Source organism: Lepisma saccharinum, chromosome 7 (assembly GCF_977018435.1).
Source record: "Lepisma saccharinum chromosome 7, izLepSacc3.1, whole genome shotgun sequence".
NCBI lineage: Eukaryota > Metazoa > Arthropoda > Insecta > Zygentoma > Lepismatidae > Lepisma > Lepisma saccharinum.
The window spans coordinates 96,079,586-96,102,843 of NC_139235.1; the positions used below are offsets into that span (position 1 = coordinate 96,079,586).

At 38.1% G+C, this 23,258-nt stretch overlaps 1 protein-coding gene across 2 annotated transcripts in view; it reads right to left on the reverse strand.

Annotated features, from left to right (window-relative positions):
- The window catches only part of LOC145990048 (E3 ubiquitin-protein ligase TRIM37-like), a 131,386-nt gene that overhangs the window by 18,426 nt on the left and 89,702 nt on the right, over positions 1–23,258 (reverse strand). Inside the window, exons 9-12 of one of the 2 annotated variants that reach the window (XM_083125684.1) lie at positions 15,387–15,495; positions 14,176–14,263; positions 5,256–5,389; positions 569–862 (exon numbers count right to left, since the gene is read on the reverse strand). In XM_083125684.1, coding sequence (XP_082981810.1) covers positions 569–862; positions 5,256–5,389; positions 14,176–14,263; positions 15,387–15,495 — 625 coding nt within the window. Of the gene's footprint in view, positions 1–568; positions 863–5,255; positions 5,519–14,175; positions 14,264–15,386; positions 15,496–23,258 lie in introns of both variants that reach the window. The other variant, XM_083125683.1, reaches the window with a different exon arrangement.

Consider the following 23,258-nt stretch of genomic DNA (forward strand, 5'->3'; position numbering starts at 1 on the left):
CGTCGACTTCTCCATAGGTACAGGATATGGGATTGGTAAAAGGTGTGTGGTTAAAAAACAATAAAAATCTAAAACCCATTACAGGTGCACGTCATAGTACCATGCTGTTTCCCCCGATTAGAAACTGCTCCTTGGAATGTTAAAACTTTAAAACTGTGAATAGCCGTGTGCTGCAATTGCAATACTCCAAAGTTTCCTTGTAGACCATGAGGTTGGGTGCCTCCCCTCTCTTTCTCCTCTATTTCCCCTCCAGCCTGAGCAGCCTGAGGAAGGGAGCAGTTGCATCCCGAAACGTCGCAGGAGCAACATAGATACTCGCAAAACGTAAGTTATTAATATATTTATATTAAATTTGTGAGTAATTCGCACAACTTTCATCATGAATGCCTACATCAGTCAATAACGACAGAGTACCGATTAATCTGTCATATCCTTTTTATTATTATTATGTAGGCAGCTTAAACAGTACATAGTTGCATCTAGCATATGACTTTAATGTGAAAGCTCGCTTAGGGCTTCACAAGTGTATGAACTGTCATCCGATTTACAAAACAAAAATTATACCTACTTTTAGGAGATAACAGCCACTTGTCCGCATGTGACTTTGGTTCCCTGCTGGCAGGTTCACTCGAAGTATTCCTTGAAGACGAGGTGCATGCTGACTGAGAGCTGCAGAGGCTGGAAGGTCCACTTGTTAGCCCACTGGAAGAATTCATCATGCTGCTGCCACCATTGATTATGTTCCCTAAGTTGCTAGATCCGACCACAAGATTTGCCATGTCTAACTGAAGGGTATCGAGGACACTGCTGGCCGTTACTAACGGCTGACGATTAACACGGCGGCCAGATTTGAACCTCGATCCTGAAAGGCAAACAGCCAAGATAATATTTGATGACTAACAATAATATAGTGATACTACAGAAGGTCAATTATTCATTGAATTGATTAGGGTATGAGATCCTAGCAAAACTCTTCAAGCTGGCACAATTTCCTACTAACGTACCACCTCCTATTTTGGACACTTCGTATGAACCTGTCTTTAAGAGAAATCTGAATATGCTTTTACGCTGGGTCTGTCAATACAGCTTTTTTGTCTAGACTTTGATAGAATACAGTAACCCCCCTCCCCAACTTACGTAATACGCAACTTACATAAATTCACAGTTAGATAATAACTGTGCGTAGCTATCACAAGACCTTTTTTTATTTGAAAAGTGTGGTTTCAGTTTGTTTTTATATTCTTTTATATATTTTTCATACTTTTATAGTTTATATCAGAGTAAATACTGCTGCATGATATTTCATTTATAAAATAATACTGTGTAAATAATATGCATACATATAATAATAATAAATATTGCAGTTTCTTACGAAGTTACACTTAACAAATTTACAAATTCAACTTACGTAAAATTCAAGTTATGTAAAGGTTTACGGAACACATTAATTACGTAACTTGGGGGTTACTGTAGTACATATTTCCTACTTCCCTCATCACATGACTCAACTGCCCTTTCAGGGAAGGGTCTGTCAAGTGGCTTTTCATTGTGTGGTGCACAGTCAGCTCATCTATAGTTTCTTTTGGCTTTAATTGTCCTCCCACTGCTGTCCGAACACCAAAATTTTGGAGATCCAGCAGGGATTGAATAAGAAAAATGTTCTTCAGGAGCTGAGGAATATTGTTAAAACCTATTACAACATGAAAACTGGTTTTAAACTTAAGGCTTGGCTGGACCTTTCGCTGACGCCAAACTCCTTTCGAACAACTGATATTTGGAAAAGAGACTTCAGTTTGACCTGAATGAGAACAGAGGTTCCTCGTTCAAACCCTATGCATGGGCATTCCAATGCATGTGTTTTTAATCAAATCATGGTTCTGTATTATTGTCACTAGATGGAAAAAAAGGCAACATTAAATAAATCAAATACAAATGCCAATGCATGCTAAGATTTGATGCTACACAAACTTTAAAATACAGACCTAAATCCAGCTCATAATTATTATTTCAGTCGTTTACCGCGAGAGCGTCAGCTGCTTGGTGGCTCAGTCATGCAGCAGGTCTCGGCAAATTGTGTTACAGGAAGTCCGTAACAGAAACTGCTTGTTTTGTTATGTTTCCACTTTTCACAATTACAGTTACAATTACAATTGAAATAAGCACGTACCTTGTCGCAAGGATGTTGGAAAAGGTGTCCTCCCAAATACAAATATTTCTGCCATCTTACTTCTGACATCTAATCTTAGATTAGACATAGTATAGATACTTTATCTTCAGTTGACAGAAAGGGAAGACAGCATTCCGGTGCATAAAGCAAACCAAAAGCGTAAAATGATATTTAAGTAATAATAATGATGATCACTAACCTCCTGTGTTATAAGAGATGTTGAAAATGACCTCCTTCAACAGCAATACAACACGTTTCTTAGGTTCAAGATATCCTGTCTATCATAATTGCCTGACCACTTTTCTGCAAGAGTTCGTTTTCACGTAATTATCGTACATAAAAACTCTTTGTTCAAGACTATATTTGTTTAGCGGCATAACTAATGAATGAATAACAATTAACACACAATAAAGCACTAACACTGAATAGCACACAAACTCAATAACACAGTATAAACAACACGCGTACTGATAAACGCAAACAGAAGTGAACATGAGTGTGCACTCATTACGTCTCGTAGCACACAGTGTTTCCAACCATTTTTCAGCAATATCCCTACAGACGTAGTCAAAATGTCCCTACGCCAAGTAAAGCGACTAAAAAAAACAACACCTCATGAGCATGCAAAACAGAAGATAAAATATACACATTTACTTACCAAATCTTTCTGCTCTTTCTGAAGGAGCGAATTTACAATACCAGACTCTCCCCGATTTTTGTAATATTTTACATACTCACTAATTGAGGCCTCCTAATCACGAATTTGAAGTTAAAATTTGGTGATCATGTGTAGAAATTGCAACATAAGCGAAATTGAGTGGTCCGCGATAAGCACATTGCTCCTTATTTACCGGAAGATTTTGTGTTTCCAATACTTAAAAAACGAAATATACATTCCTGATATTACTACGACCCCAAATTTTAACTATGTTTGCCTATCCTAACCTAACCTTACCGTGAATGGTTTGTGGGGCTACCCGTGCATGGTATTTTGACCCCAAATTTTAACTATGTTTGCCTTGCCTAACCTAACTTAACCTAACCTTACTGAGAATGGTCAGTAGGGCTATCCGTGAATGGTTTTGCGCTAATTGTGATTACGAACTGATAAAAAAATCTTATTTTCGTAGCACTAACGGCAAACGTTCATCATCGAAGATGCCATTTTCGTATCCTGCAATTTTACGATCGATGCACTGTTGCCAAACTTACCTGTAATCAAATCAGTTCACATTCCACATGTTCTTCTACATCGTGATTGTCACTATCACATGTAAGCACCTTCTTTGGGCAATATACCGAAATCCAAAAGTTCATTAATTAGCCCACGGCCATCCTACTGCACACTTCACCTAACAATCTGTACAACATTAACAACTTTTTTACTGTTCTCTTCTGCCATTCTTACACGATCCATGCTTTCCAAGTATGAAATCAACAGTGTGGCAAAGCTGTAGACAGCGTAACTAATTGCGAACGTCAATTGTTCATATCCACAAATATGGCTACCATACTTGTATACGGAGAATCATTGGGAGAATTGAAAAGCTTATTTTACAATTTCTACACATTAATGAACAATTTTTTCACCTCACCCCAACATGTTAACCCGATATAAATCATCACAACTAATTATTTCATGAGTATAAGATGTAGCACAGAAATTACAGAAGAGTCCGGTATTGTAAATTCTTGCCTTAATGAATAACGTTGAGTCATTTACTGTTGATTATGTTATTTGAAGTCATACATGCTGCTGCTGTGAAGAGATAGAAGTTGGTTGGTGATGCTGTATTTCCTGCAGTCTTTAACAATTCTGGTCCCATTTTATTTCTCTTTCTTGTTTTTGTATCATTTAACATTGAAAATATTCTTTCCATTTCCGCGTTAGAATGTAGCAATGTTAGCACTATTTTCGCGAAAGTAGAAATGTTTTCAAAAAAAGAACTTGCCTTGAAAGTTCTTGGTAACCGATAACATGTTCCAAAATGTTGATGGAGATTTGTTAGTTCTTCTTTCTCCTCCTCGCTAAAGTATCCAGATAAACTAATCCATTCATTCCAAACCAAGAAAGTGCAACTGACTGGCGAGTAAGGTTTGCACCTTTGCACAATAAAATGTTATTTTCCAAGATTGAAAAAAGTCCCTATGTTTTCCCTCATTTGGCAAAATCTGTTCCTATGTTTCTACGTGGGCGAAATATAGTGAAAAGTTCCTATGTGTAGGGACATGTCTCTACGGTTGGTATCACTGCCGACAGGTGTCGCATTCGTGCAGTATGAAGTGCCCTCTCGCGGCTCACAACTCCCCCGATAAGCTGCCGGCGCTCTCACGACAACTGAGGATAAAGTAGCAATGTCCAATCTAAGATTAGATGTCAGAAATAAGGTGCCAGAAATATTTGTATTTGGGAGGACACCTTTTCCAGCATCCTTGCGACAAGGTACGTGCTTATTTCAATTGTAATTGTAACTGTGATTGTGAAAAGTGGAAACATTACAAAACAAGCAGTTTCTGTTACAGACTTCCTGTAATGCAATTTGCCGGGACCTGTTGCATGACGGGGCCGCCGAGCAGCAGACGCTCTCGCGGTAAACGACTGAAATGAATGACCAAATAATAATACATATTTTAAACATCACAGAATGGAAAACAGAGTGGATCATTTAATTTTAAAAAATTGGGATGGAATTTTCCCAATTACATGTCAAATAATTTCATTGCACCATATATTTATCATTAAAATTTAAAACTCCATGATGCAATAGTCTTTTCACGCTTTTTCTGAATTCTATTTCAAGTTGATTTTGATGACCTTTCAGTACAGTGATTTTTATTTCATTTGTAAAGAAATTTCACATAAAATTCACATCTTATTATTAGGAATAATAAATAATTTATTGAAATAAATAAATAAAGTCAGATTTGGAATTTCTTACATTCTGGAAATTGAGTGTGGTTTATTATTCCTGATAATAAAATGTGAATTTTATGCGAAATTTCTTTACAAATGAAATAAAAATCATTGTATAAATATAGAATATAAAATATATGATCCCAAAAGCACTTAGGAGTACAATCAACATACCAGTAGAATTGAAGAGAGTGGGTTTTGTCCAGTGTAGAGGTTCAGCCGAGCAAGAATTGCGATCCTGTATCTCAAACAGGTGAAGCAGCATGATTTCGTCCTCCAGCCCCTCCGCTGTGTGCTTCCGGTTAACCCTGGTTTCAAAGAGACTTCCCTTAGACTCAGAAGGCAGAACACTTGTCATTGATTTGCCACCAAGGATGTCAGGACGTGGTGGGAGAGGGATGATTTCAAAGGCATTTTCAACAAGGGTGTCGCTGGAACTGGTAACAGAACAGGAAGTTATATTCTAACACAACGGTTTCTGGAAATAGGAGCAGGTTAGGTAGCACTACAATGTACTAATGCAACCTCAGATTCTACTAGAACTTTGAATAGTATCAGGAATCAGATGCAAAAGTGGAGGAGGGGGGTTATGTATGAGAATATAAAAATCATCAGTAAATTTACTGATGTTAGTGTGAAAGTACCTGTTTAAAACAAATACTGAAGGAAAAAAGAAATCAAATATTCTGTTATATAATGCAGAAAAGGAGGGAGGGAAGGGAGGGAGGGGGTTGTTAAATATCTTGAAGTTCATACTCTTGAATGAAATTTCATTTTTCTAAATAGAAAGGTGGTCATGTTAAATATCAAAATGAGTTGAAATTTCATGAGGAACACATTAGTATGTTAAATTTCATCATAACATAATTTTTATTTACTCTAAAAAGTTCCAAGTTTCATTCTCCCACGTAGTTTTTGTTCGCGATCAATTTCGCCACCTGTCTGGTGGCTTCATGAGATGGCGAAATCTATTGCGAACAAAAACTATGCAGAAAAATGAAACTAACTTTTAGAGTAAATTACTTATCTCCATGTAACCGCCAAACAGATATCTTTAGATACAACATAATTTTTATGCTGGTTGAACCCTAATGTTGATCGTAACAGATGGCTTCTCATTTGTTAGTTAGGATAGGAGTTTCCACACTTGCAGACCTCAAAAAACATTATGGTTCAAGCAGAAGTTACATTGAAATTAAGCATATCAACATTTTTCTTAGAGTTTCTATGTCATATGCGCATAAATACAAATACAATCATGTCACACATAGTACATTTAAAAAATTAAGATTAATCCAAATTGACCACAACATTGGTAACATACTTCAACAAGTTTTCCTCACTTACTATATCATGTGTGGGGACGTTTGGGTTTTCCCATCCATGTGTGTTTTAGACAGGTTCTTCCACAGTTATGGACCACTTTGTACATCCACATACCATTATTTACTAAACTCTGTGGTGTAATAGCTTCAAGAAGGCCAGGACTAGCAAAATAAATTTTGTTGCAACAAAGGCAATAGGTTATTAGATAATTCCAATGAAAATGAAGATACCTATTCTAGAATCATGTTACTAGTTCCCAGCCCCCCTATTCTTATCTACTTGACAGTATCTTCTTCCAGTAGCCACAATCTATGTTACATCTTGTAGGTTAGAATAAGTAAGAGAGATTGAACACTTGCCTGCAAAGCAAGCTAGGTCAGTACTGTTCACTAGAAAAGAACCGTAACTACTTCTACTAAACAGAAGGAATAGGGCCAAGTAATTGATGGGAAGTGATCATCAGCTATAGATCTAATTAGTTTTTTTATTCATAATACTTTCTGATATTTTTACCGATTCAATATTTCCATGTACTGGGAAATTAAATTAACTAACAGAAAAGGTGTGAAAATGTTGCTCCAGCAGGGCATGCCTTTATATGACTTGTACATTAAGTATCACAACTCCCCTGTGTATTTTAAGCTATTTCTTAATTTTCTGCTCCTTTTGGAGGTAAATGGCACTAGCTTTGACAGATCCACATGTGGACAATGGTAATGTGACAATGCACTTCATTCAACAAAACACATGTAGAGAAATATCAAAGTTGTGGAGATGCTGACATTGTTAATTCTGCTATGTAATGCCAGAGAACCAAATTAGATACATTACAGTGCCATATTTATCTCGTAACATTTCTACAGTGTAAGTTGTTTCCACAATTCTGTCACATTCTTCTTGCAAAGTTGTCGTGAAAGTTCCGAAAGATCAGTTTTCTCTCTAACAACCATATGTCAAGTCCACACGGAGTCCAGTAAATCATCCCTTCAAACCTTTCCCACCAATAGTGTCCGTCCAAGAAATGACAGAACTTGTCAAGTGGAGTAAATGAGATGTTGCCAATCCAGTTTCTTTAGAGATTTCTGAATGTGAGATTGCGGCTGCATGTTCTTTGCTAGGTTGTGTTATTGCCTTGGGAGCATAATGTCACAGTGAATGAATGGATGCCTAAATGTAAATGCTGCAGGCAAAAGTGACAACGCTTTTCTGGGAGAAAGAAAGAAAGAAAGAAAGAAAAAAAAAAAAGGTGGTGGCTCGAAACCAGATACGTGTCCGGTCGGCTTCCTCTGGGGTTGTGTCAAAGATGCCAAACTGGTGCTGTGTAGAAGATAGCACTATACTCTTAAATCTAAGAACAAAAGTAAGGTCCATTTAAAAATAAATATGAATATTTACCAATTTATTAAAAGGACATGTACATTATTGAGGTTCAAAACTAAACATTTTCCATTTTATATTATATCAGCTAATTCTGAATAATATAGATACCCCAGAATGCTTGCTGTTGCTTAATTTTCATTTATTCAATAGACCATATCATTATATTACAAATCCGTATGTCTATAAGAGTATCTAAGCAGAATATCAATTTCTAGCTATTGTGCATACCAACCTATTATCATCATTCTATCATAAAGCGTGTCCAATAAGCCTTGTACCATACAAAAATTGGATGATTGTGTATCATTATTTAATATTAATTCCTTTCTTATGGTATATTTACATGCATAGAAACCCAAGATTCCACATGCACATGCATCTTGAGCTTGAAGATCATCTTCAGCAGATTTTGTAGTTTCCCTATGAATCTGAAATTTCCGGACATTTCAGCCACTACATATATTCTAGAATTGAATTAAATTGTCAACAATTCCCAAAGACCAAGTTACAAAACAAACATATATTTGTCTGATTGGCTAACTTCAGCTATTAATTGAGAATGCTTACATTAGAGTGAAAATTTCATATGCAAGCATAGTGTGGCACCCTCGAACCCAGCAAGATATAAACAAAATAGAACAAATTCAAAGTAAATTCTTAAGACACCTAAAGTACAAACTAGGTGTTATTTACCCTCAAATGGAATCCAGTGAGAGCCTTCTCGGATATTTTAACCTAACAACTCTCAACAACAGACGCATCATGCATCAGCTCATTTTTCTGCATAAAATTTTAAATAATCTAATTGAAGCTCCTTTCGCCCTGTCACAGCTTGACTTCTACGTCCCCTCAAGCAAATTATGACCAAGATGGCAACCAGCCTCCGTCGTAATAGAACCAACGCTCTGGCAATATCCCCAATTTGGAATATGCGTAAAACATTTAATGATACCATCAAAAGTGGTGGACTTATTTTGCCCGACCGCAATTTTGAAAAGGAATAAACTAAAATTACGTAAATTACAATAGAACCTAAGACTTGTATGTTTGTTAAATGTTTTCAGTCTATATATTAAATTGATCTGTGCAATTTTTCAATAATGTTATCACAAAATTATTCAGGGTGGCTACAAACAAGCAGAAATGAAATTCCCTGACTTTTCCAGGTTTTCCAGGACAAAATTTGCATTTTTCCCTGACAATTACAAACTAAACTAAATCGATGTTTTTGCAAATAGAAATAATAAACTCATCCAGATCCACGTATGGTTTTGTTAAGTACCAATATTATCTTCTATGAAATTGACTTAATTTCTCTATTCTCTATCATTTGAATTCAAACTGCAAAATAGTGAATTTGGAAATTATTACAATTCACAAGCTAGAGAAGGATTACAGAATTTTGTCATACGCAGTAAGTTTAAAATAAAATACTTGATTATTTTTAAAGTTACGACTAAATGAGATTAGAGTAAAGAGTGATTGACTAAGAAATACAATTTGTAATTTATCAGTCTCCTTATACATTCTTGGTATTATATGTTGACATTTCCACTGAGGTTTGGAACCCTATGCTTGCAAGAACCATGAGTGCGGACTCATTTTTCAATGCATAAAGCTACTTCTCTCTTCTCTGTAAAGCAAACAACTTAACTCTTGCATATAAGTGAAACAATTGAATCGAACAAAATAAAGTGTCATATTTCCTTACATTATCAATTACAGTATATCTAAGTGAAGTACTGTGAAACTGACAACATGCAGTTATACCATTAATGGTGACGAAAAGGGTATGTAGGTATTAGAAATTTAACGCAAGGGATTTATAGAATTGCATTGCATAGGTACCGGATTTAGCTAACCACACATTAAAACAGGAACATTCTAATAATAAAAGCTTCTGAAAGTTCATATGCGAGGGGCATCCTGAAAAAAGCACTAGTGGTTGGAAAGCGACACACACATGCAGGCAGGAAGAAGTGACATGTAGCTGTAATCTGGTACAGTTGCAATGCAGCCATTATAGGACAGTTCTAGGTTAAAGATTGCAACTCTCATACAGTCTCCCACCGACTGCGATGTAGCCTACATTGGACGCTCAGAATTTGGCACAGAGCCACCAGCAATTGTGTGAGGTGTGCAGACCAGACGTCGTGAGTGATAGTATGGTCAGACGATGGTGCAGACAATTCATGGAAAGCCAATCAAATGTGCACAACCCCATTCAGTTAAGTACACATGGGCCCTTTGCATCACTTCAGGTGAGAGATCTTGAACCACTCCCTGTACAGCTCTGGCCTTGAATGTACCGACTTTCATCTCTTTCTTTAACTGAAGAGGTTTCTGGCAGGGCAAGGATTTGGCAGCTACACTGCGGTAAATAGTTCCAGCCTTTGCTGTCAGACACATATACCATGGGCATACAAAATTTAGTGCCATGCTACGACAAATGCCAGAACAACGGTGTTGATTATGCCGAAAATTAGGTTAGGACTCACTGTTACTAATGCAATAAATTACAACTGATATTCTGTTTTATTTATGCCTAATCGGTAGGAACCTTGATATTTTTTATTTTTTTTCAAATTGGTGCATTTTCTTATTTTTTATTTTTTACTATACGGTGTTATTTTTCAAAAAAATCACATTTTCATTTTAGCTCATTTTCTGGCAAATATCTGAAATTATACCTTCATGGTGTTTTTGAACTACTGTTTCAAATTGTAAGTCACATGGCTTACACCTCTTCGTGAGAGTTTGATATCGGTATTTTCCATACCACTTTTTAATTTTAAGGTAAGGATTTTACACAATGGAATTTTTCCCGTATATACTGAAGGGTGCATAATGACCATAAGTGGCGACGCACCCAAAAAATTAAAATCAATCAATCTCACATGACAGATACAGATATATTATGGCACCAAAAATTGGCATTATCTTTTTTTGACTTGTTAGTGTTACGTTTCACAAAATTCGCGTTTTTGTTTTAGAACATTTATCTGCCAAATATACCAAAACTTAATACTCCATTGTGCTTTAAACTATTATTTTAAATTGTACGTCACATGGTCTACGTATTTTCGTGACAATTTGATATGTTGGAACAGATTTTTGAGGAAGTAAAAGTAAAGTGCTCCCCTGCACTTTTCCATGAAGGTGTATAGGGGTGTGGAGTTCGGGCCCCAAAACTTTCTTGATCACAAAGGTAGGGGTGATGTGATCAGCACCATGCTCCTGGCTACCTTTATCCCTCCAAGTTTCCTCAAGGTACTAGCTTCATATCATGCTGGGTGGGCGCCGGAGCAGTTTCAATAGGTGGAAAACAGGGGATCGACCACGGGTCTCTCGCATAGTAGTCAGATGTCCTAATGACTGAGCTCCATTATTACTCGCTCGACAAATGCTGATTGTGTGCACTTAGCTTGGTAATTCAAAACATATCTCGTGCAACAAATATGAAGATGTGGCTCCCGTGTGACAGTAGATACGCACTCGATCTCCTGTTAGAACCCTGCTACTTTGCTCTGTGATGCAAATGGTTTTGATAGAAGTTAAAAAAATCGTGGAAAATACATGATTTAATGTGGTTGTCTGAATTATTCCATGTACGTATACCTCTATAGTTTACTCTTGAGTAAAATGTTGGAAAACTTGCATGTTCTATGTACACAAACATGGCCTAGAAAAGACAAGAATGTTGGATTTCATAGAATTTTTCGTTGTTTTAGGACATTTCTTTTTAAAAAAAATCGCTAAAAACTCCAACAATTCGCATTATTTCGATATTTCGAACGGGCGAAAAATGTGTCCAGACATCACTGCACATTCCTAAACATAACTTCGCACCAATTACCATTTTTCACGGTTTTGGCGTTTGCAAAAAATCAATGTCCGTACTAATTGGAAATTACTTTCTGGCCACCCCTCGTATAAATCAGTAGATGGAAAGTGAAAATTTAGCAGGGCTGACAGAGAAAAGTCAATTCTTGAAGAAAGTGTTTTGCTTTTATGATGGAATGATTCGAATAAATATGATATTAAAATATTTACGTATTTATTATTAGTATTTTATTTCATAATATTGGACATTAACCTTACTCAGTGAAAAATTAATGACCATCTCTCACGAGTTTAAACAGACAGAACAGAGAGTGGCGTTAATTTCATTACAATACTAGTGTTGCAGTAAATTTGAGGTTGGGAGCATGCACTTGCCAATTTTTATAACTTTCACCAATGCAGATTTATATTTCACTTTTTCGTGATAGTATTCAATATACATATATCCCGTTTGGTTGGATTCTTCTTGATATCTAAGAATAGTGCAATGCAATTGTAAACGTATGTTAAATTGTGCGAAACCAGTAATACGTCAGGATGATGAAAGAAAACCTTCGTAAGCACTGCTACATTAAATAAGTTGAAGTGAGCCAGAAGAGTAATAAAATTCCAGCAACTCTTCTTGTTTATGCATGCAATTTTTGTTGGATGTTGCAGTCCATGCAATTTCTGTCGCATGTTGTAGTGACATAATTTGTCGGGTGGCGATATTCGACAAAAATCGTATGAATCAATGGAACCTATTTGTTTCCATGTCCCTTCGGTTTGCCCAACAAAATGCCTTACTACGACGTCTGACAACTATCGGACGGCGCCACCCGCTCTTATCCCCTCCATCCATTGACAAGTTCCCTTACTACTCCCATACGGACAAGAAAAAATGATAATTCAATACATTTTCCATGTAATATTTAGAGTCTTAACCTTTACTCCCCTGATACCATATATCATGGTGCTGATTATGAAATGAATGTGCTTTTTGGACCTTCATACTCTTATGTTTGGGTGGAAACTGACACAGGTCTGGAGCAAACCCGGGAAATTCATACTGATGACCAACCTCCCCTCTCGCCCCCCCCCCCCTCCACAACATATCCATGACACATTTCCGAACAGAGATTCACATTTTGGCTCATTGTTCAACTTGTATGGCACCCAAGAACATGAAACATGTTTCAATCTCTTTGGAAACGTCCATTCTTTGAAGAAAATACTAAGGTTTGTGCCTTCTCCCCAAACTAGCGGGAGAAGAGGGGGCAAACTACGTATTTTTATGTTTTTTTCATTGAAATTCGGAGGTCGCGCCCCCCTCAAACCTCCCCCCCTACGGTTAGGCGTTCTGAATTGTACATGGTTGCATGCTCTGATGTAAAACAAAACTTATCCGAAGTAGATTGCTCCCACAGTGCCCGAGTTATAACAATTTTCTGAGTAATATGCAAATTACCTATTTTTCGTAAAAAACATAGTTTCACATTTTGGCTTATTATTCAACTTGTATGACAATAAAGAATATGAAACATGTTACGTTCTCTTGAGAAATGTCCATTCTTTGAAAAGAATACTAAAGTTCGCGCCCGCTCCCCAAAATAGCGGGGGAAGAAGGGGCAAACTCCAGATGTTTATATTTTTTCCATTGAAATTCGGGGGTCGTGCCCCCAAGCCCCCTTTCTTGATTCGGCGTTCTGAATTGTACACGGTTGCATGCTCTGATGTTTTAGCTACAAAACAAAACTTATCCGAAGTAGATTGCTCGAATAGTGCCAGAATTATAACAATTTTCCTCCAAAAATGCAAATTACCTATTTTTTGTAAAAAATAAATCAATCACATTTTGGCTTATTATTCAACTTGTATGACACCCAAGAACATGAAACATGTTTCATTCTCTTAAGAAATGTCCATTCTTTAAAAAGAATACTAAAGTTCGCGCCTTCTCCCCAAAATAGCGGGAGAAGAGGGGAGCAAACTCCAGATTTTTGTTTTTTCCATTGAAATTCGGGGGACGTGCCCCCCGCCCCCAAGCCCCCTTGCTCAGTCCAGTGTTCTGAATTGTACACGGATGCATGCGCTGATGTTTTAGCTGAAAAACAAAAGTTATCCTAAGTAGATTGCTCCCATAGTGCCCGAGTTATAACAATTTTCCTCCAAAAAGTGTTCGAATTTAAAATACCCGCTGAGAAGCCTGGGCGAGAGAAATTTCTCTCTCTCTCTCTCTCTCCTCCTGCCATCACTGGTTTCTGGCGCCGTGGTTGTGTTGCTCATAAAAGGGGCATAAAAGTTGAGGCCGAAACTTACGAACGAGATTTCTTGTTCCCGTGCAGACTTCCATACTGTTATCTTTAAATATTTTTTTAAAAAAAAAAGTCAATGAAGACGAAATTCCCTGACATTCCCCTGACTTTTTTTGACACCTCAAATTCCCTGACTTTTCCCGGTCTTCCAGGTCTGTCGCCACCCTGGTATAATGAACGCCATAAATGGGTAATATACCTGTTGCGTTCAGTTTCTGAAATAAATAAATAAAACTTCATCTGTGACTTACCCTGTGGCACCTAAATTGGGATCTGACACCGAGTCTTGTTCAGGAAAAATAAGTGGCTGAGACATTGAGTATTCTACATCATTGTCACCTGAAATGTACAATAGAATAAATAAATTTTCTCCCAGCCATGTTTTATCCATATATTCACATGTTAAGTACTAACACTCATTACAGAATGACGTCTGTGTTTAATATTTGATCTTATTGTAAAAGAGTGCTCAGCACATATAAGGACAAAACAAAGGACAACACTCACCAATATACAGGGTGTCTGAAAAGTCCCACACCATAGGCAAAATGGTATATTTTTTTGTTCCTTTGTTGTAGGGAATGATGCTGTCATGTGGAAATAACACTGCTATGTGGGCGTGAAGGTTACACACACCAAGATGTTGTTAGCGAGTTCAATCGATGCCATCCTGAAGGACAACGACAACCAGTATCCCACACCACTGTGGGACGTTTGCTGGAGAAATTCAAAAGGATGGGTTCTGTTGCAGATTTGGCCCGGTCAGGAAGGCCACACACTCAGACATTCAGGAAGCAGTGCTTTGTTTTTTCTTAGGTGCGGGACTTTTCAGACACCCTGTAGGATTATACTTGCTGTATGCACAGAGGTCAAGAGCCTTCTTTGACTGCAACATTGCAGTTAGCAGGGTGTCCTACGTGGAAGAGAGGTTGACATTTGGGCACCTCTTGGGAAGGTCACCCCTTACATCACGTTTACTTCTTTGATTTGATTTTTCTTATCTAGCATCACTTTTCTGCCACTTTTGGTTAAGCGTGATGATGAGGAAGTGATGATATGATGAAACTGATGAAGGGACACTCGCAAAGAAAGCCCATGCCAGGATTTGAACCCAGGACCCCTGGTGTCGTAGCATGCTGTGCTAACCACTCTGCCCAAGAGGTTGGCATTACTTCTTTGACTTTAATTTGCTGTCTTCTAGGCAATGGAAGGCTTTCTCCTAATACAATGGACTCTTGATTTTATGCTTTCGGAGGGCCCAAGGTGGAAAAACTTCAAACTGACAGAAAATATAAAATTTGGGAATATTTTATTGTATTTAGCTACCATGAATATTAAATGCGTGAAAATATAACATCTTAGAACATAAAGTTGGGTTTCCACCATATTCTACATTTGCCCAGGTTGGGTGCTTTCAGATAAAAATGATGTGATACACATACTGTATATTACTAATCCTTACCTGACATGGTTTCATCATCAACGTCATTCTCATCATTTGAGTTATCGTCAGTAGGTGGCATCATTGCATGATCACACTCCTCATTAAATGCTTCAGGTTCACTCAAATCCTGCAAATGTGAAAGTGGATTAAGTGAAGTAATTCCAGCAAATATAGGGTGAGGCAGTCAATCGGGAAGATTTTAAAAAAATCACAAAAAATAGAGAGCAAATATTTGTTAATTTTTGAACATGAATGTACTGCACATGATTTGAAATTACTAGTGTACCTGAAAAATGTTCATTTTTTTAATATTGTGTCAGTAAGATGGCATCCTAGGTGTTGCACACGTTGTTGGAGTCTCAGAGTAAATCCGCCCATGACGCTTCGTATCATCTCCAACGGAATGTTGTGGATCTCTTGCCGAATTCACTCCTTCAAATCATCCCTGGTTCTTGGGAGGGTTGTCCTTCAATACTTTGGATTTGAGGTAACCACAAAGGAAAAAGTCAGGAGCTGGTAAATCAGGTGAATGGGCAGGCCATGGAATATCGCTGAATGTGCTGCTGAGACGACCATGAAATGTGAGTCTAAGCACATCCATACACACTCTGGCAGTATAGATACTTGCACCATCTTGCTGGAAGAGTTTCTTCATCTGGATCATACATCGAGGACAGGCAGGAAAAAGGTTACCAATATGTCAGCATAACCACCCATTGCAGTGTAGACTGTTAGAAAAATTGTGCGAGAAACCGCTTGTCAGTTGAGAATGACTTGATAGTGTGTGTCATAAAAATTGAACCGGACATTGCCGCAATAGTGAAATCACACCAGGCTCAGGTTTCACACTAGCCTTCATTTTACATTGTATTTCAATATGCAGTTTTTGTGGTATTTGTATTTTTCTTGTATTTCAATATGCAGTAGTACTACAGGGAGGTTATTTCAGTCGTTCACCGCCAGAGTGACGGCCGATAGGCGGGCTCTTCATGCAACAGGTCCCGGCAAATTGCGTTCAGGAAGTCCGTAACAGAAACCGCTTGTTTTGTAATGTTTCCACTTTTCACAATTACAGTTACAATTACAATTGAAATAAGCACGTAACTTGTCGCAAGGATTGCAGGAAAAGGTGCCCTCGCAATTACAAATATTTCTGGCACCTTATTTCTGACATCTAATCTTAGATTAGTCATCGCTACTTTATTCTCAGTTGTCGCGACAGCGCCTGCAGCTTATCGGGGGTTGGGTGAGTTGTCAGCCGCGAGAGGGCGCTTCATACTGCACGTGTCGGCAGTGATGCCAACCGTAGGGACATGTCCCTACGCATAGGGACTTTTCACTAAATTTCGCCCGCGTAGGAACGTAGGGACAGATTTTGCCAAATGAGGGAAAACGTAGGTACTTTTTTCAATCTTGGTAAATTACATTTTATGAATTAGTTTATCTGGATACTTTAGCGAGGAGGAGAAAAAAGAACTAACTAACAAATCTCCATCAGAATTTTGGAACATGTTATCGGTTACCAAAAACTTTCAAGGCAAGTTCCTTTTTGAAAACATTTCCACTCTCGCGAAAATAGTGCTAACATTGCCGCATTCTAACGCGGAAACGGAAAGAATATTTATGTTAAGTGATACAAAAACAAAAAAGGGAAATAAAATGGGACCAAAATTGTTAAAGAATGCAGGAAATACAGCATCACCAACCAACATCCATCTCTTCACAGCAGCAGCATGTATGACTTCAAATAACATAATCAACAGTAAACGACTCAACGTTATTCATTAGGGGTGTGCTGGATTCTTTACTTTAAAAAGTCGTTAATTCTCGACGTTTTCTGCCTTGTAAGTTTCTGGAACTTATCGAAAGTTGTAAGTTTTTATTCTAGAAATGCAAAAACGATCACTTAAAGTGAAAATTCGAGATTTCTAGTGCTTCGGGAAATTTCGAACATTTCCCGTCCAGAAAATTTTCCGACTTGGTCGGGAAATTGCAAATTTTTCAGTCCCGAATGTCGGGATTTAAAAAAATTACCGTCCCGATCCCGTCCCGACCCAAAAAATTCTGTCCAGCACACCCCTATTATTCATTAAGGCAAGAATTTACAATACCGGACCCTTCTGTAATTTCTATGCTACGTCTTATACTCACGAAATAATTATTCGTGATAATTTATCTCAAGTTAACATGTTGGGGTGAGGGGGAAAAAATGTTCATTAACGTGCAGAAGTTGTAAAATAAGCTTTTCAATTCTCGCAATGATTCTCCGTATACAAGTATGGTAGCCATATTTGTTGATATGAACAAATTAAAATTAGTTACGCTGTCTACAGCGTTGCCACACTGTTGATTTCATACTTGGAGAGCATGGATCGTGTAAGAATGGCGGAAGAGAACAGTAAAAAAGTTGTTAATGTTGTACAGATTGTTAGGTGGAGTGTGCAGGAGGATGGCTGTGGGCTAATTAATAAACTTATGGATTTCAGTATATTGCCCAAAGAACGTGCTTACATGTGACAGCGACAATCACGATGTAGAAGAACTGATTTGATTACAGGTAAATTTGGCAACAGTACATCAATCATAAAATTGCAGGATACGAAAATGGCGTCTTCGATGATGAACGTTTCCCGTTAAAGTGCTACGAAAATAATATTTTTTATCGGTTCGTAATCACAATTACCGCAAAACCATTCAGGAATAGCCCCACTGACCATTCTCGGTAAGTTTAGGTTAAGTTAGGTTAGGCAAACATAGTTAAAATTTGGGCTCGAAAAAAACATGCACGGGTAGCCCAACAAACCATTGACGGATAGCCCCACGAACCATTCAGGTACGGTTAGGTTAGGTTAGGATAGGCAAACATAGTTAAAATTTGGGGTCGTAGTAATATCAGGAATGTATATTTCGTTTTTTAAGTATTGGAAACACAAAATCTTCCGGTAAATAATAAGCAATCGTGCCGATCGCGGACCACTCAATTTCACTTATTTTGCAATTTCTACACGTGACCCCCCAAATCTTAACTTGAAATTCGTGATTAGGAGGCCTCAATTAGTGAGTATGCAAAATATTACAAAAATCGGGGAGGGGTCATGTATTGTAAATTCGCTCCTTCATTAATTGTGGAAGCACCGAGCAGAAAGATTTGGTAAGTAAATGTGTATATTTTATCTTCTGTTTTGCATGCTAATGAGGTGTTGTTTTTTTAGTTACTTTACTTGGCGTAGGGACATTTGGTCAGTTGTAGGGACATTTTGACTACGTCTGTAGGGACATTGCTGAAAAATGGTTAGCAACACTGTCGGCTACCAGACGTCAGTGTTCGTTCATGTTCAATTCTGTTTGCGTTCAACAGTACGCGTGTTGCTTATACTGTGTTATTGTAATGTGCTACTCATGACCAGTGCTTTATTGTGTGTTAATTGTTATTCATACATTACTTATGTCGTTAAACAAATATAGTCTTGAACAGAGAGTTTTTATGTACGATAATTACGTGAAAACGAATTCTTGCAGAAAAGTGGTCAGGCAATTACGAGAGACAGGATCTCTTGAACCTAAGAAACGTGTTGTATTGCTGTTAAAGGAGGTCATTTTCAACATCTCTTATAACACAGGAGGTTAGTGATCATCATTATTATTACTTTTAAATATCATTTTACGCTTTCGGTTTGCTTTATGCGCCGGGATGCTGTCTTCCATTTCTGTCAACTGAGGATAACGTAGCGATGTCTAATCTAAGATTAGATGTCAGAAATAAGGTGCCAAAATATTTGTATTTGGGAGGACACCTTTTCCAGCATCCTTGCGACAAGGTACGTGCTTATTTCAATTGTAACTGTAATTGTGAAAAGTGGAAACATTACAAAACAAGCGGTTTCTGTTACGGACTTCCTGAACGCAATTTGCCGGGACCTGTTGCATGAAGAGCCCGCCTATCGGCCGTCACTCTGGCGGTGAACGACTGAAATAACCTCCCTGTATATTTAACCATAAGTATAGAAATAAAAATATGTGTATCAAAATAAATTCAAAATAATTTTTCCGTTACTAGACCCTAATTACATTTCTCTCTTTCGCCTCCCTTCGCAACCCCCATGAAATCCTCTCGTGACTCCTAGGTTGAGAAACCCTGCACTAGATGATATTCTCCTCTTGGTGCACATAGCAACAGGTGACTCACTGAATACGTATGTCATCATTCACTCTTGATTGGCATAACAACAGCTTTACCAGGTGTGCTGGTTAATAATTCTTAATTGATCCGAAAGAAAACAAGTGTATCTGGGGAGAAAGGTAACAATTTTTTTATTCAAAGTATGCACCATCGCTAGCTATACATTGTGCCCATCTGTCCGTCAAATTGTGGATGCCCTTCCAGAAAAATCGTTCACATTTTGAGGTGATCCAGTCAGCAAGCCATTGTTCGACATCTTCGTAATTGTTGAAGTGTTCCTGGGAAAGTGAGTGAGACATCGATGAAAACAAGTGGTAGTCCGAAGGGGCTAAGTCTGGTGAGTATGGCAGGTGGGGCAAGAATTCCCAGCCAAGTGCAGAAATGGTGTCTGTGACACCTTTCGCTGTGTGTGATGAGGCGTTGTCGTGCTGCAAAATCACTTTTCCGTGTCTTGTCGCCCAATCTGGGTGCTTTTCGATCAATGCATGGTTCAAATTGATGAGTTGTTGACGGTAGCGAACGGCATTCACTGTTTCACCTTGTTTCAGAAGCTCATGGTACACCACACCCTTCTGATCCCACCAAATGCACAGCATTGTCTTCCTTCCGAAGAGATTCGGTTTTGCGGTCGATGTTGAAGGTTGTCCTGGGTCAACCCATGATTTTTTGCATTTTGGGTTCTCGAAGTAGATCAATTTTTCGTCCCCAGTCACTATCCGATGCAAGAAAGACTTTCTTTCATGCCGAGAAAGCAACACTTCACACACAGTTTTTCGCTTTTCCATTTGTCTGTCGTTCAGATAATGCTGGACCCATTTTCCTGCCTTCTGGATCTTTCCCATGGCATGAAGACGATCAGATATGGTTTGGCGACCAACATTTAACTTCTCTGCCAGTTGTTGTTGCGGTTGCGTATCGTCTTCGTCCAACAGTGCTTGCAATTCGGCATCTTGGAATTTTATCGGCTGGCCCGGGCGATCTTTGTCTTTCTTGTTCAAACCAACGCACACACGCGTCTTGCGTTAGGACATTGTCACCGTATGTTTCCACAAGGATACGATGACTTTCACTCGCGTTTTTCTTTTGATTGAACAAGAAAAGAAGAACGTGCCGCAGGATGCAACACACTGACGTAACAGTTGAGACTGTGCACCAACCCTTGCTTCCAGCACCATCCAGCGACGACATTAAGAATTATTAACCGGCACACCTGGTATGACCTACAACTAAGAAAGCCATTTCTTGAACCTGAGTTGTAGTGTGACTTATATATGAGCTACCATAGGCGTAACTTGGCGAGGGCAAGGGGGGGGGGGCACCTGCCCCCAAAATTTTTCAGTTTATTAAAAAGTACAAGTTAGGGGGACCTGAGGAACAAAGTAATAAAGAGTAATATTTGTGATTTTGCAAACTTCACAGTTATTTAGCATATAATCCTGGATGCTGCTTTTATTGGATGGAAAACTTTTTGAATCTCTTCCCCCAAACTTAAGCCCCAGGTGTGATTCTACTTCCTCAAAAGTAAGGCGAGTTTGATTCTGCCCCTCTCAAAATTAGGCCTAATTTGATTCTGCCCCTCTCAAAATTAGGCCTAATTTAATTCTGCCCCTCTCAAAATTAGGTCTAATTTGATTCTGCCCCTCTCAAAATTAGTTCTAATTTGATTCTGCTCCTCTCAAAATTAGGTCTAATTTGATTCTGCCCCTCTCAAAATTAGGTCTAATTTGATTCTGCCCCTCTCAAAATTAGGTCTAATTTGATTCTGCCCCTCTTAAAATTAGTTCTAATTTGATTCTGCCCCTCTCAAAATTAGGTCTAATTTGATTCTGCCCCTCTCAAAATTAGGTCTAATTTGATTCTGCCCCTCTCAAAATTAGGTCTAATTTGATTCTGCCCCTCTCAAAATTAGGCCGTTTGATTCTACCCCCTCAAAATTATGCCCTCAAAATTAGGTCTGAAGTTACGCCCATGTGAGTTACTATTGTTTGTTGCTTTTCCCCATCAAAAAACCAGGGTGTGCACTATACATGCACATGCATTAAACATGTGTAAATATGGTATTACAATGATAAATTGATTCAGCCCTAATTAAAAAGTAATGAAATCTGGATTAAGACAAACAGTTACATTTAAACAATATTGGTACTTTTATTGAATCTACTTTGCAAAAAGTAAGAAGCAAGAAAATTTTACACATGGCCTTGGATATTAGTCCAAGACAAAATGAATGTATTGCACTCAGGGTGGATAAAAATCATGATTTTTATTTTAAAAAAAAAAAATTGATTTCTTTTTATTTAAATCGTTTTTTTTTTTAAAAAAACTACGATTAAAATTGCTTTTATGTTTTTTGGCATCATGCACATAGGTATGTGAATTTTATAGAAAGGGTTTTTCTAGTAAACGGCTCTGTTAAATATTTGAACAAATAAAAAATATATGTAAATATACATTTTTCTGTTTCTGATACTGTATACATGAACCTACTATGCAAATACAGGGTTGGCCAGCGTTCAACTACCATATTAAAAAATATATCTATTAAGAACACAATAAAAATATCATATAAAAGCTATTTTACTTACGTATTTGTGAATCTACTCCTTGAGTTAGCTACGTTTCGGGGAAGCGACTGCCCCCTTCTTCAGGCGTTCTTTAAGCATGCAATACTGGCATGCCGTGTCGTTATATCATTAAGGGAATTTGTAGTGAACATGACAAGTTTTTAGGAAATGCAGGGTGAAAGGGACATGGTTTTTTCTAACAATTTTTCCCCAATCCTACCTGTCCAACCTTTCCTTGTTTGATATAACGACGCACAAGCATATCTCCCGGAATTGAACGCACTTCTTCCTGAATTCTTCGTTTTGATGTGGCGATGTCTGGTACTCATGTTGAGAATACTTTGCTCTTCAAATATCCCCAAAGAAAGTAATCACACACGGATAGATCTGCTGAGCTGGAAGGCCAGTTAATGTTTCCAAATCGTGAGATCACACGGTTTCCGAAAACACTCCGCAAAGTAGCCATGGACTGGCAAGCCGTGTGTGCTGTAGCTCCATCTTGCTGCATGTAGACCCTGGTGAGATCAACACTTAACTGCCGAAGAAGTTGAAACATGAAGTTTTCCAGCATATGCACATATCACTCTGAGGTTACTGTAACCACACAGCCATGCTCATTCTTGAAGAAATACGGCCCTACAATTCCGAAAGTTGCGATGACACACCACACTGTAACTCTCTCACTGTGGAGGGGATTTGGATGCAACTGTTGTGCATTTTGATCACTCCAATATTGCACGTTTTGTTTGTTCACAGCACCACACAGCTCAAAATAAGCTTCATCAGACATCATCAAATTGCGCAATAAATTCCTCTCTTGGTTTTGTAACCGCACAAAGTCTACACAGAACTGTTTCCTTAACTCACAATGACGTGCTGACAATTCCTGAACAACCTGTATCTTGTATGGGTGGTAATTGAGATTGTCGTGCAAAATACGCCGCACCGATTGCACTGGCATTTGCAGAGAAGCGTTTCTTCGCAGACCATCTTGACCTCTGGTCAATAGATTGTTTTACCCTCTCTCAATGTTTTCAGGGGTCCGTACAGTTCTATCACTTCGACCAGGTTTACTGTCTGTTACACAATCGGTTTGCCTAAACTTATCAATCAATTTCTTTATTGTGTGTCGATCAGTTTGATTGA